General features: G+C 43.3%; 1 protein-coding gene across 1 annotated transcript in view; it reads right to left on the bottom strand.

Moving 5' to 3' along the window:
* Positions 1-14434, bottom strand: part of TNPO1 (transportin 1) — a 64373-nt gene that overhangs the window by 31825 nt on the left and 18114 nt on the right. Inside the window, exons 5-7 of the mRNA XM_054184658.1 lie at positions 10767-10873; positions 3167-3300; positions 661-742 (exon numbers count right to left, since the gene is read on the bottom strand). Coding sequence (XP_054040633.1) covers positions 661-742; positions 3167-3300; positions 10767-10873 — 323 coding nt within the window. The remainder of the gene's footprint in view (positions 1-660; positions 743-3166; positions 3301-10766; positions 10874-14434) is intronic.

Raw genomic sequence — 14434 nt, 5'->3', positions numbered from 1 at the left:
TGACATAACTGGGAAACCAAAGTATGCAATTATGTACTTCTGTACTCTCCCACCCCACACCTCAGAATACCGTTTTATTTCTTAAAGACATATGGTTTAGCAAATGAATCTTCAGACTCTCGATGTGTATTGTACACATAACAAAAACACTGCCTAATATTAGCACTGGCACAAGAACAGTATTTCCTGGATTATTTTTTTTCCCTAAACATAAATGAAGTTCTGAAGCTACAAAACTTCATCAGTATATAACAGCAGCAACCCAAAATACCACCCTTCTAATCCATGTTCAGTAGCAGTATTCAGAGAGACCCAGACAGACTCAGTGGCATGATGATCCTTGTTACTGCACTTCCCATCACTGGGAAGTGACAGACTGCTGCCTTTACTTATACACCTTTATGCAACAAGAGTTTCCCCTACTTATGTAGAGGAAGCATCATTCAAAGTACTACTTTTTGGCCTTGGAGAGTGCTTAGACTAATCAACTCTGAGCACAAGCATACAGAATGAACTTCAATCCCTGGGGACTAAAGCTAAGAACGGGCAACCAGACATGGGGAGTTTGGGTGTAGAAGTGGCTGCAAAACATAATTCACAACTCTTGATAAATCAGATATATAATTTGACTTAAATCTCCAACCGAGAATGCACACCCACCTCAATAAAAGAGTCTATGTGCAACATAAGAGCTTGAGTTCTGCTGATGATAAATTGATTGACGCATGCAACAGCATGAGATCTACAAATGGAACAGTTAAAATAAATACTTATTTTTCATGAGTTAAAAACATTTTCTAAATTGTACGTAGGCATCAAAAACATTAGGAAGCAAATTACATTGTCCAAACATCTTCTAGGGGCAAGAAGGAACAAATCTGCATATCTACAGTATCACCAAACAAAATTATTATGCCACATTTTAAGTACCACCTTATACTCTGATATATCTAATAAATATTTAAAAATAAAGCATTCAGTGAATAAAAACCAGAGCAGGATGACTACACCTGGCATATTTGTTCCAAACAGTATGTAAGGATGTTCTTTTTTGAGTATATTACAATTACTGATCTCCTCAGATATTAACAATTCCATACAAGTCAACAGGGCAAAATTTTAGCATCCCCTTTTTAGTTCTTAAGTATCTAACTGCCTTCATAATATTTCTAGTATTTAGTGAGAACAATATATGTCAATAACATAGCTGTAGCTTAGAAGAAACACGCTCTTGTAGGACACATACTAAAACACTTGCGGTAGAAACATAGTAAAAAGTAAAGCATTGGTTCTTCTATTCCATGTCATGCAAAGCCATTACTGAAAGGTCTTTTTCATTCCCAGAGACACAAAAGTCAAATTCTGTAAGTAAAGGCACAAGGTCAAACTACATGTAAAAGCCTTTGAAGATCCATTAAAGTATTTTTACTAATGTAACTCCAGACCTCTATTCTGTTCAGACATTTCCTGGAACCCTGTCTCATAAAAAGTTGTTCAAAAGTTGTCTCTTGACAAATTAAATATGAAGTATTTTACTGACAGTTAGTTTTCAGATAGTTTTCATAATTCCGCACAACGTACTGAAATCAGGCAGTGGGTCAGCAGGTGGGCTGCTTTAAACTTGAAACTGGTTTAACAATCTCAAAGCCACAAACATCGCAGCATAGGAAAAAAGTGAAAGACTATAATGTGGTAAGGAAAAAAAGCATTTATTTCTCCATCTCCCAGCTTCAGAGAAATATTAAGTTTGTCTTTCCATATGAGCAAGTTCAGACTTTGTTATGTATTTTTCTTAGTGTGCATCTATTTTAGGTGAGTATCTAAATCTTATTTGAAACCCATCACAAATTATTCCAGGTTATACATTTCCCCTTAGTCGTCACCATCTACTACTGTTGTCAATAAAGAATTGCCATCTCCAAGTTCTAGAATCTTTCAATACAATTTTCAAACAGGAGTTAAAAAACACTTTTCCTAAAATCACAGAGAATGACAGAATGGTTGAGGTTGGAAGGCACCTCTTGAGGTCATCTGGTCCAACCCCTCTGCTCATGGGGCCACATAGGCTGGTTACTCAGGACCATGTCCAGACAGCTTTTGAAGATCTCCAGGGATGGAGACTCCACCACCTCTGTGGGCAACCTGTACTAGTGCTTGGTCACTCTCACAGTAAAAAAGTGTTTCCTGATGTTCAGAGGGAAGCTTCTGTGTTTTAGTTTGTCCCCATTGCCTCTGGTTCTGCCACTGTGCACCACTGGAAAGAGCCTGGCCGTATCTTTTTTGCCCCCTCCCTTCAGGTATTTACACACATTGATGAGCTCCCCCAGTCCCAGCTCTCTCAGCCTTTCATCATGGGACAGATGCTCCAGTCCCTTCATCATCTTCATGGCCCTTTAATAGGCTCTTCTCCAGTATGTCTGTGTCTCTTTTGCACTGGACAGCTCAGAACTGGACGCAGTACTCCAGGTGGGGCCTAACCTGAAAGATGAGGGGAAGGATCACCCCCCTTAACCAGCTTGGAACGCTCTGGCCCAGGATACTATTGGCCTTCTTTGTGGCAGGGGGACACAGTTGGCTCATTTCAGGGTAAAAGCTACTGTTCTTTGTAATTAATATTAGCAATAACAATTTAATTCTGGGACTTTTCTTCTATATTTCTATTACTTTGGAGAAATTAATACAGTTCTACAGTGAAAAGATTATGACCGGATTTAATGTGCTTCATATGAAAGCTTTTAAGTTTTGGTGCAGTTAAAGCAGAAATATGTTTGTGCAAGAACGCAGAAACTATTTTCAGCAAATGAATTTTGACTCTCCTCTTGCTGAAGTCATTATAAAATGAATGCAAAATTGTTCTGTCTAATCAGAATATTAAGTTCTAACCACAGCATTGATTTTTTTTTAATATTAATAAGCAAAAACTCAAGCTGTTTGATTTTCAAAATCATAGGCTGATTGTACATTTGGATATGTATAAAGAGGTGAGACTGTTGTATGAACTAAGCAGATAAACATGGAAATTACTGATGCACGGAACCTCTGTGGATCTCTGCAGGATCATTTAAAAAAACCTAAGCATGTTTTAAACAGATCTACAAAATAGCAACCTTGCTGCTCAGGTAAATAAAATTTTAACAGGTAACTGTAGGACGATACCTAAACCTACCTTATTTTTGGACTGCTGTGCTTGAAGAACTGCAAGAACTTAGGTATCATGATATTGAGTGGTCGGTCCAATACATCACTATCTAAAATTTCAGCAGAATCTTCACATATCTTCTGAAGAGCGCCAAAAGCACCCTATTTAAAAAAAAAAAAAAATAATCTCCTCTTTCATAGTCTGAAGAAAGCAAAATTTCAGGTTTTGTACAGAACAGGTAATTTCAGCACAAGACAGTAAATGTAGTTAACTAACACAGTAAATGCAGCTAACTAGATATGGAGTTAAACTGAAACATCCTTAAAGGCTTTTTATTTAAGCACTTTATATTGGCATCTGTAAAGTATGGGTGAGTGAGTATATCTCTCAAGCTGGGTGAGTGAGTAACGGATAAGTGGTAATTTCAATTTTAGCATTCAATGCTCATCTATTCAATCATATTTTTAAAAATGCTTCAAAGCTAATTCTTATTTGAGAAATAAATGTCCAGGTGCAGAAGTATCCAATTTAATTACATATATAATTGTATTTCCTTTCATGGTTTCTTATGGGGCAAAACAGAAGTCTGGATATGTTGGTCAGTTTGGCTTTCTAGTGTTTTTTTTCTTTTTCTTGAGAAAGCAGCACTAAAAGACTACATAACAGCATGGCTTCTTGGACCATTATGCTATCTCTGAGGATTATTTTATACAAAATCCTTCACACACTTTAATTAAGACAGTATCAATTAATTAAAATTGTGTGATCCCAGATTTTTATTTTTTTAAATCAGACAAGGCTTTTTTTCTCCTAATAATTTAAAACAGTTATGTTGGTATTTATTTATTTTCCTTCATACACACTGAACAAAACACTTGATTTCACCGTGATATAGCAATGACAGATCACTTTTCCAAATAAAATTACAAGAAGAACAAACAATACTTTTAAGTAAGAGAAAATTCAAGGTCAGCTTGATGATTGTCGTGGTTTAGCCTCAGACGGCAACAAAGAACCACGTGCCGCTCGCTCGTGCCTTCCAAATACAGGAAGAATCGTAAGAAAAGGCAAGACTCTTGGGTTGAGACAAAGGCAGTTTAACAGAACAGCAAAGGGAACAGGCAAACAACAACAACAACAACACGGATAGGGGAATATACAAATGCCATTACGGAACCGCCGCTCCCCCGCCGCTCGCCGGCCAGACCCGGCCGCCCCAGCCCGCTTTTAAGCAGCAACTTCCTGCCCCCTCCCCCGGCAGCTCAGGGTGGGCGTGGCTCACATGGCATGGAATACCAGGAAAAGTTAACCCTATCCCCACCGGAACCAGGACATTATCCACCCCTTATTCCATACCATCTATGCCATGCCCAGCAGGTTCCAATGAATTGCCACCACTTTCCCCTGTTATATATATATATATATATACACACACACATATAATGCCCTTAGTTTATGGGTCATCCCTCCAAAGTGTCCGTTGAGTTCTTTTAATCCACGGCTTTGGGCTCCATCTGTTAGAACAGTCTCTCAGGGCAGGTGAGATGCTGGGTGGTGCTGGTCTGTTGCATGCTGTATTTTTTCGGAGCTTGTGACTGGTGCACCTGGTGTGGCTCATGCACGCAGTCCGTTGGCTGAAGATGTAGATCTTGAGGAAACTGCTGGGCGCCGGCTGCTGAGATCAGTTCTTATCCCATCATCCCTGTGCCTTACTTGTAGTACAACTGATAGCAATTAACAGCACACAATCTGATTCATTGGCTATTCTCGCCCAAAATCAGATCTCCATGAGGTACACATCGGACTTCTCCATCCTTCCGCATCACCCACCAAGTGCACCCAGGTCCTTGGGCAAAAGCAATCCGACGGATGGGTTTGCCTTTGCCTGAGGCAGGACTAACCCAGACTGTCTTCCCTAGCATATTCTTCATGTGCACTACGGGGACTTTATCCCCTTCTACAGTACGTGGAAGTTTTGATTGGGCAGGGCCAGCCCGATTGTTAGATCCCCTGGTGTTAACTAGCCAGGTAGCTTTTGCTAAATGCGTATCCCAGTGTTTGAAAGTCCCACCACCCATTGCTCTCAGTGTAGTTTTTAACAGTCCATTGTATCGTTCTATCTTCCCAGAGGCTGGGGCGTGATAGGGGATGTGATACACCCACTCGATACCATGCTCTTTGGCCCAAGTGTCTGTGAGGCTGTTTCGGAAATGAGTCCCATTGTCCGACTCAATTCTCTCTGGGGTACCGTGTCGCCACAGGACTTGCTTTTCAAGGCCCAGGATAGTGTTCCGGGCAGTGGCATGGGGCACAGGGTATGTTTCCAGCCATCCAGTGGTTGCTTCCACCATTGTGAGCACATAGCACTTGCCTTGACGGGTTTGTGGCAGTGTGATATAATCAATCTGCCAGGCCTCCCCATATTTGTATTTCAGCCATCGCCCTCCATACCAAAGAGGCTTCAAACGCTTGGCTTGTTTGATTGCAGCGCATGTCTCACATTCATGGATGACCTGTGCAATAGTGTCCATGGTCAAGTCCACCCCTCGGTCACGAGCCCATCTATATGTCGCATCTCTCCCTTGATGGCCTGAGGAGTCATGGGCCCACCGAGCTATGAACAGTTCACCCTTATGTTGCCAGTCCAGATCCACCTGAGCCACTTCAATCCTAGCGGCCCGATCCACCTGCTGGTTGTTCTGATGTTCCTCCGTGGCCCGATTCTTCGGTACGTGGGCATCTACATGGCGTACTTTCACAACCAGATTCTCTATCCGGGCAGCAATATCTTGCCATAGGTCAGCAGCCCAGATGGGTTTGCCTCTGCGCTGCCAGTTGCCCTGCTTCCACTGCTGTAACCACCCCCACAGAGCATTTGCCACCATCCATGAGTCAGTGTAGAGATAAAGTACCGGCCATTTTTCTCGCTCAGCAATGTCCAAAGCCAGCTGAATAGCCTTCACCTCTGCAAACTGGCTCGATTCACCCTGTCCCTCACTGGCTTCTGCTACCCGTCGTGTAGGACTCCACACAGCAGCCTTCCACTTTCGATGCTTTCCCACAATACGGCAGGACCCATCAGTGAACAAGGCATATTTCTTCTCATTTTCTGGCAGTTTATTATATGGTGGGGCCTCTTCTGCACGCGTCACCTCCTCCTCTGGTGACATTCCGAAATCCTTGCCTTCTGGCCAGTCCATGATCACTTCCAGAATTCCTGGGCGGCTGGGGTTTCCCATTCGAGTTCGCTGTGTGATCAGTGCAATCCACTTACTCCATGTAGCATCAGTTGCATGATGCGTGGTGGGGACCCTTTCTTTGAACATCCAGCCCAGCACCGGCAGTCGAGGTGCTAAGAGGAGCTGTGCTTCTGTACCAACTACTTCCGAAGCAGCTCGAACCCCTTCATATGCTGCCAATATCTCTTTTTCTGTTGGAGTGTAGCGGGCTTCGGATCCTCTGTATCCGTGACTCCAAAACCCTAGGGGTCGACCTCGAGTCTCCCCTGGTGCTTTCTGCCAGAGGCTCCAGGTAGGGCCGTTCTCCCCGGCTGCAGTGTAGAGCACATTTTTAACATCTTGTCCTGCCCGGACTGGCCCCAGGGCCACTGCATGGACTATTTCCTGTTTGATTTGTTCAAAAGCTTGTCGTTGCTCAGGACCCCATTTAAAATCATTCTTCTTCCGGGTTGCTTGATACAGAGGGCTTACAATTTGACTACGATCTGGGATATGCATTCTCCAAAAACCCACAATACCTAAGAAAGCCTGTGTTTCCTTTTTACTAGTTGGTGGAGACATAGCTGCTATTTTGTTGATCACATCCATTGGAATCTGACGGCGTCCATCTTGCCATTTTATTCCTAAAAACTGGATCTCCTGCGCAGGTCCCTTGACCTTACTTCGCTTTATAGCAAAACCAGCGTTCAGAAGGATTTGGACTATTTTACTCCCTTTCTCAAAAACTTCTTCTGCTGTGTTTCCCCATACAATGATGTCATCAATGTACTGCAGATGTTCTGGAGCTTCACCCTGTTCCAGTGCAGTCTGGATCAGTCCATGGCAAATGGTGGGGCTGTGTTTCCACCCCTGGGGCAGTCGATTCCAGGTGTATTGGATGCCCCTCCAAGTGAAAGCAAACTGTGGCCTGCACTCCGCCGCCAAAGGGATTGAGAAGAATGCATTCGCTATATCAATCGTGGCATACCACTTGGCTGCCTTGGACTCCAGTTCGTACTGGAGTTCTAGCATGTCCGGCACAGCAGCACTCAATGGTGGCGTGACTTCATTCAGACCACGATAGTCTACAGTTAGCCTCCACTCTCCATTAGATTTTCGCACCGGCCATATGGGACTGTTAAAGGGTGAGCGAGTCTTGCTGATCACTCCTTGAACCTCTAGTTGACGAATCAGCTCATGGATGGGAATCAGAGAGTCTCGGTTAGTGCGATACTGCCGCCGATGCACCGTTGTGGTAGCAATCGGCACCTGTTGTTCTTTGACCCTCAACAACCCCACAACAGAAGAATCCTCCGAGAGACCAGGCAAGGCAGACAACTGTTTAACTTCCTCCGTCTCCAAAGCAGCTATGCCAAAGGCCCAACGGTACCCTTTTGGGTCCTTAAAATACCCTCTCCTGAGGTAATCTATACCAAGGATGCATGGAGCCTCTGGGCCAGTCACAATGGGATGCTTTTGCCACTCATTCCCAGTTAGGCTCACTTCTGCCTCCAGTACAGTCAACTCTTGGGATCCCCCTGTCACCCCAGAAATACAAATGGGTTCTGCCCCTCTATAGCTTGATGGTATTAAAGTACACTGCGCACCCGTGTCCACTAGAGCCTTATACTCCTGTGGGTCTGATGTGCCAGGCCATCGAATCCACACCGTCCAATAAACCCGGTTGTCCCTTTCCTCCACCTGGCCGGAGGCAGGGCCCCCCTAATACTGGTCATAGTATCCATTACTCACTTCTTGCATAAATGACTTGGAAGTTCCTTCAAGAGGATCAGAAGCAAGATCAGGCCTTCTGCTTTGTCTGGGGAACGGCCCACTGGAAACTGGGGCGGCACTTTTCCTGGAGGGATCCCCTTTTGTGGTTGTCCTTCCTTGCAACTCCTGTACCCGTGTCCACAGGATCGAAGTAGGTTGTCCATCCCACTTCCTCATGTCCTCTCCGTGGTCCCGCAGGTAGAACCACAGGGTGCCTCGTGGTGTGTACCCTCTATACTCTCTCTCTTGAGTGGGGAAATGCCTGCTTCTAATAGCTGAGATGCTGGCCCGTGCAGGTGGGGAGTAGAACATATTCTCTTCAAGTTGCTGGACCTTCCGCGACAGTTTCTCCACAGCTGAGACAAGGGGGGAAGAGAGACTTTCTTCATATCGCCGGAGCCGGCCAGCTACCTCATCCACCGTTGGTCCCTCTTCACCTTTCCATTCCATTACTGCCAGGGAGTTGGCATATGACGATGGTGCGCTCCGTACAAACTTCCGCCACATGGGCCTTGTGCATCGCACCTCATCAGGGTCTGTGGGTAAGTCTGCATTGTCCAAGTCATAATAAATCATCTCCCGCACGGCTAATTCTCTCAGGTACTGGATACCTCTTTCCATGGTAGTCCACTTGCTTGGCTGACATACAACATCCTCGCTGAAGGGGTACCTCTCCCTCACGCCTAACAGGAGTCGTTTCCAGAGGCTGAGGGCTTGGGTCTTTTTCCCGATCGCCTTGTCAATGCCGCCTTCCCTAGAGAGGGATCCCAGCTGCCTGGCCTCCCTACCCTCTAATTCCAGGCTACTGGCCCCATTATCCCAGCACCGGAGCAGCCAGGTGACAATGTGCACGCCTGAAAGTCGGCTCAAATCTTTTCGCATATCCCGCAGCTCACTCAAGCTTAGGGATCGAGTAATTATCTCTGGTTCTGCCTCTTCCTCCTGCTCTCGTGATGGCCCTGGTTCATCATCATCTCTTACTAAGCGAACTGATTTCTTTGTGTACTTCTTCTGTATGGGGGCAACTGATACTGGCATGGGTTGGTTCCCTGGTTCAGTGGCAGTGGCTGCTATGGGGGTTGGAGTAGCCGCAGGGGCTACCACGGGGGTTGGAGTAGCCGCAGGGGCCGCCGCAGGGGCTGCTGCAGCCGCAGGGGCCGCCGGTCTGGTTTCCATCTCTTCCCCTTGAGGGTGCTGCATAATTCTGAGCAGTGCCTGGTAGATACTGGCCAGGGCCCAGCACAGCGCGGTCAGTTGTGCCTCTCTAGAATAGCCACAGCATTTTCCCTTCAAATATTCTACCACTTTATCAGGGTCCTGTAATTGTTCAGGGGTGAAGTCCCAGACCATTGGAGGTGAGTAGTTCTCTAGGTACCTGCCCATGCTCTCCCACATGCCATGCCACCCCTGACTATCCAGCCTTGGAGCAGATCTCCGGGTGGTAGTCTTAAATAGTCGCTTAACCCTAAACAAGACCTGGAACGTATTCAGGAGACATAGCACTAGGAACACGCTAGTTTGAGTATCCCAAGGATATTCAAAATTCTCAAAAGCTGTCATACCTGACCCGAAGGAGAAAAGGGAGGCAAAAGGGCTGGGGAAATTATTAACAAATTCTGAGAGACGGTGTCCAATGTACGGACAGGACAGCAAAACCACATAAACACCCCAAAATAGCCGTCTGAACAGTGATGTTATGATATCATAAACAGATATCGCACAGGACAGCAGAATGATAATCCTCATCCCTTTTCCAGACATGGTAAACAGCATCGCAGGGAGTACATAAGCCATATAGGAATTTATGTAACACAGCCATGAAAACAAACCAAGCAACATGATGACCAGTGACTACTTACCTAATAAAATAAATGCATACAAAAAAAAAAACCAAAACCGTTTTTTCCACGTTCTAGTTGGATTCTGTCGTTATCTCAACCCTTCAAGCCCCACGTTGGGCGCCAAAAAGGACTGTCGTGGTTTAGCCTCAGACGGCAACAAAGAACCACGTGCCGCTCGCTCGTGCCTTCCAAATACAGGAAGAATCGTAAGAAAAGGCAAGACTCTTGGGTTGAGACAAAGGCAGTTTAACAGAACTGCAAAGGGAACAGGCAAACAACAACAACAACAACACGGATAGGGGAATATACAAACGCCATTACGGAACCGCCGCTCCCCCGGGAGCGGCTCGCCGGCCGGACCCGGGCAGCCCCAGCCCGCTTTTAAGCAGCAACTTCCTGCCCCCTCCCCCGGCAGCTCAGGGTGGGCGTGGCTCACATGGCATGGAATACCAGGAAAAGTTAACCCTATCCCCACCGGAACCAGGACAATGATGCTTAAAAGATTAGACATCAAGGAGTGGTAACTTCAGGACACTTCTCAGCTGAGATGCTATGAATACCCATCTGCAGTCTTATTCCACTTTTATGCAAAGAAAATGAATTTGTTTGAATGAGCAGTAAGAACATGGAACGCAGGGAGAAGAAAAAGTTTCAAATTTGAGCCACAATTCTCTGAGGAGAATATATGTGCATGTATACACACAAACACTACTATACATATACATAACATCTATGAAGAGAGAGAAAATAATAAAATTCAGATGATAATCATCTATTTTCTCTAAGTCTCCTTACCTCACAGGTATTGTAATCTTCAGAATCCAACAGGCTGCAAAGCTTTGGTAAGAGTTCAGGCCAATTCTGTAATTCCCCTTTTGAAGCAATGGTTGTTATCAGAATGCCTAAAGGAATCAGAATGATGAAGGAAATGAGATCTCACATACCTTCACATGTTTCATGTCAATTTTTCTCATTTTTCTCCTCTCAAATATCTAAGGAGTTAAGAAAGTTCTTGTTTTGTTAAGAACTGGCAAGCATAAAAAGAGGAAGTACATTTAATTGCAAATGGTATTTGAAGGGCTTTGAAATGCAAAGGTGAGTTGTTCCTTCCTGCTACCACGATGGGCTCAGTCATGAGAAATCATGCACAAAGTAATTCCAGTTAAGGAAATAATCATGCCCAAACACTGCAGGGCAGCTTTGGCTCTAAGTTTACTAAACACTGTACAAATTTTGACCTCCAGTAAATATAGAATATCCACTTCAAGTCACCTCTTTCTTATTATGATATGAAAGCATGAATGTGCGAGTCACAATAAACTTACAACCCAGTGGTAAGTTATGTGTTCACAACTTTACTGTGTTTACACAAAACATTAAGGACACATTCTAAGACCAAGATACCTACTAAGAGCTTACACACTATGGCAGGTCATCCAGTGATCAGCTGTAGGGGTTGGCTGATTGAGATCCAGCAAACAGATAGGTCAGCCCAAAGAGTCACTAATTCTGTTTCCAGCACATACAGAAATCCCAGAGAAAGCTAATTAGGTGACAGGAACAGGGAAGGCTGCTTATAAACTAGGACTGACTGTAGAAGTCCATTTTGCCTCAAGACAAAATGAAACAGGTAGCATAATGTTATGCTACTGACAGTTACTTCTAATGAATATGAACACAGAAGAACTTGATACTACTACAACTAGTAATCTCCCAAGTGACGAGTGATGAAAAAAGCTTTTCCTAAGCTTTTTCATTGAGCTAATCACAATATATCATTTTTCTTTGCAATAAAATGTTAAAGTTCTTGTTAAATACACAAGTATACAGGACAACATTACAGAGCAAAGGACATTCTGAACAAGACACACAGTAACTAAAATATATTTTGCATCATGTTTCCTTTGATGCAATAGGCTGGAGAACCCACAAAGACAAAGGGCAAAAATGAAGACAGAGGTAAAACACAATTTTACAGCTCCAGAAGTAGTTTGTATCCAGTTCTCTTCATAACTGCAACTGAATAGAAAAGATTCCCAAAAGCCTACGGAGATCTATGGAGTCTTAAAGACTGCATTTTTCCTGAATATTATGGTCCTGCAAAGAATATCAGATGCATTAATAGAAAATACTTATTTTACTGTTGTTGGATCTTAATGATCCAATTTTTTTTTAATTGAACTGAACTTCACAAAAAGAACAAAATAAATTTATTTTCTTGCCTCCTAGTCAAAATACTTAAATTGCCAAATTGTTTCCCTAACTTAGATCTAGCACAGGTTTGTTTGTAGACTGAACATGGGTTCAGAAACAAAAAATAAGAATGAAATTCCTGGAACTCCTCTGGACTAACATGTGACAAGTTATACTGTAAGTCTCAAAGGGGTAGGTAGTTTTGGAAATGAATTCAGTGAATATCTTTTCAAGGGCCTAGATGTGGTTTCAGAGGATGACAAATGGTCTGGCTATACTTGTAATATTGTGCAAGCTTTCACAGCTGAAGGAAAAACTATTTGAAAACTACTTTAAGTGTTCTTCCAAAATGCTTATCCCAGACAGCAACGGGATAACCTAGGAGGAAATACTTCCAGATGCATAAGCAAGAAGTGGCCTATGAGGCCACTGACCCTTGCAGCAGAGATGTATGCAGTTCAGACCACATGTGTCACTATGAACTTTCTGTACGGGTCTGCGAAGAAGCCATTTAACACTCTGCTAGTGTTTTTGAAATGATAGAGAAACACTTTGGTGGGGACAAAAAAAAAAATAAAAATCAGGCTATTAGGAACTCAGAGAGGCAACAGCTATAGCATTTGAAGCAAAAGGTTTTTAAGAACAATGAGGAAACAGCCACATAAAATTAAGTTTTATGCGCTTATGTTCATGTTAAAAAGGAATCTTCATGGGCTTCTAATGAGCTTCATCTTCTTTCAAATGTGAAATTTTTCCCGCCCACCTGCTGCTTTATTTGGCCAGCAGGGAACAGAAGACACAAGGGACTAGCCTTCGTGGCTTTCTCTGCAACAGTTCAGACACAGAAACATGGACATGAGAAGAATAACCAAAGTAAAGAAATAATCAATGCAGTAGCTTGCAGCTTTTTGACAGGTTTGGGACAGAGCTGACAGCTGAAAGAAGCCCTTCCTTCTGACCAAGATACTGAGCTGCAAGATTAGAAATCTGAAAGTCTTCATAGATGATCTTTGATTTGTAATGAACTTCAAAACAGTATTACAGCATCTGTTGAAATTTCACTTGACAAATGTGAAATCTAGCAAACATATCAGCTGGGCTAATTGAGCAGTAAACACAGGAGAGAACAAACTCCAGAGGGATGTCAGAAATTGTTAAGCACATAAGCGTAATTGTCCTGACGGCATCTTTTATGTCACTGTTTCAATTACACGCAACCCCAGTTTATAGCACCAATTCTATGATTAAAAAAAAATGAACATAAAGAAAAAGCAGCAATGCTTTATGCCAATAACAGGACAAGGGGAAGTTTGGGGTTTTTGTAATGGTGTTTTGCCTCTGTAGATTCTAAAGTTGATTTCTGAACTCCTTAATTCTAAAAAGCTGAACTTCATCACAAAATTCTCCCTCATTGGGCAATCATTAGCTTTTGCTTTCTTTCTGCAATGAAGCTCTCCAGTCCTGCCACTACTCTTAAACACTCAAAACTACTTCCCTTGCTTGCTTTTAAGCAGGAGCTACACTAAGGTCCTGCCCAGACTAGAATCCCCAGAAAGTTTTAAGAACAGTTAGACACTTCCTAAATAGATGCATTTACTTCCTACTAAGTCTGTGGGTTCTCAACATATGCAGCCACCTTTTTTGAACTTGAATCCTTACTTCAACATTAGCACATGGGGTTTAAAAACCTGTACCACACGGCACAGAGAAGTTCCACGCTGTTACTCATTTGGGGATTAAAATAGTGAAAAGCTAAGTAAGGATACAACAACATACAGCTACCATTTGGTCTCAAGTCACAGTTCTAAAACTGACTCTATTGCCATGCTCATTCTCCAAGTGAGGCAACTTCTGAGGATGGGATTAATCAGCTTGCATCCATCTTGGCCAAAAGGTAATAGCTTTTGTCTGGTTAGCACTAGATGGTAGAGACCACAAACGAGAGTGACTGCTACATTAAATCTTCTCTAATGCTATTTTCATGTACTTGCTATCTTCCTCTCAGAATTCCAGAGATCTTATTTACAATTGGCTCATTAAATTGACAGTGCTTGAACTGCAAAACCCATACACATCTCAAAGAGCAGCTTTAAGTAGCATGTGCCAACTCACATGCTAACAAGGCAGCCTAGATAGATAGTAATATATTTATACCTAACTAGCACCAAAAGACTGTGGGTACTAGACCAACATCACTATATGACAGAAGGCTACAAAGATCCAACATTTATTTACTTCAAATGCAAAACATGCACTAAATAGCAACTCTT

Source organism: Rissa tridactyla, chromosome Z (genome assembly GCF_028500815.1).
Source record: "Rissa tridactyla isolate bRisTri1 chromosome Z, bRisTri1.patW.cur.20221130, whole genome shotgun sequence".
NCBI classification, from domain to species: domain Eukaryota; kingdom Metazoa; phylum Chordata; class Aves; order Charadriiformes; family Laridae; genus Rissa; species Rissa tridactyla.
This window is presented reverse-complemented; position numbering and strand designations above follow the sequence as displayed.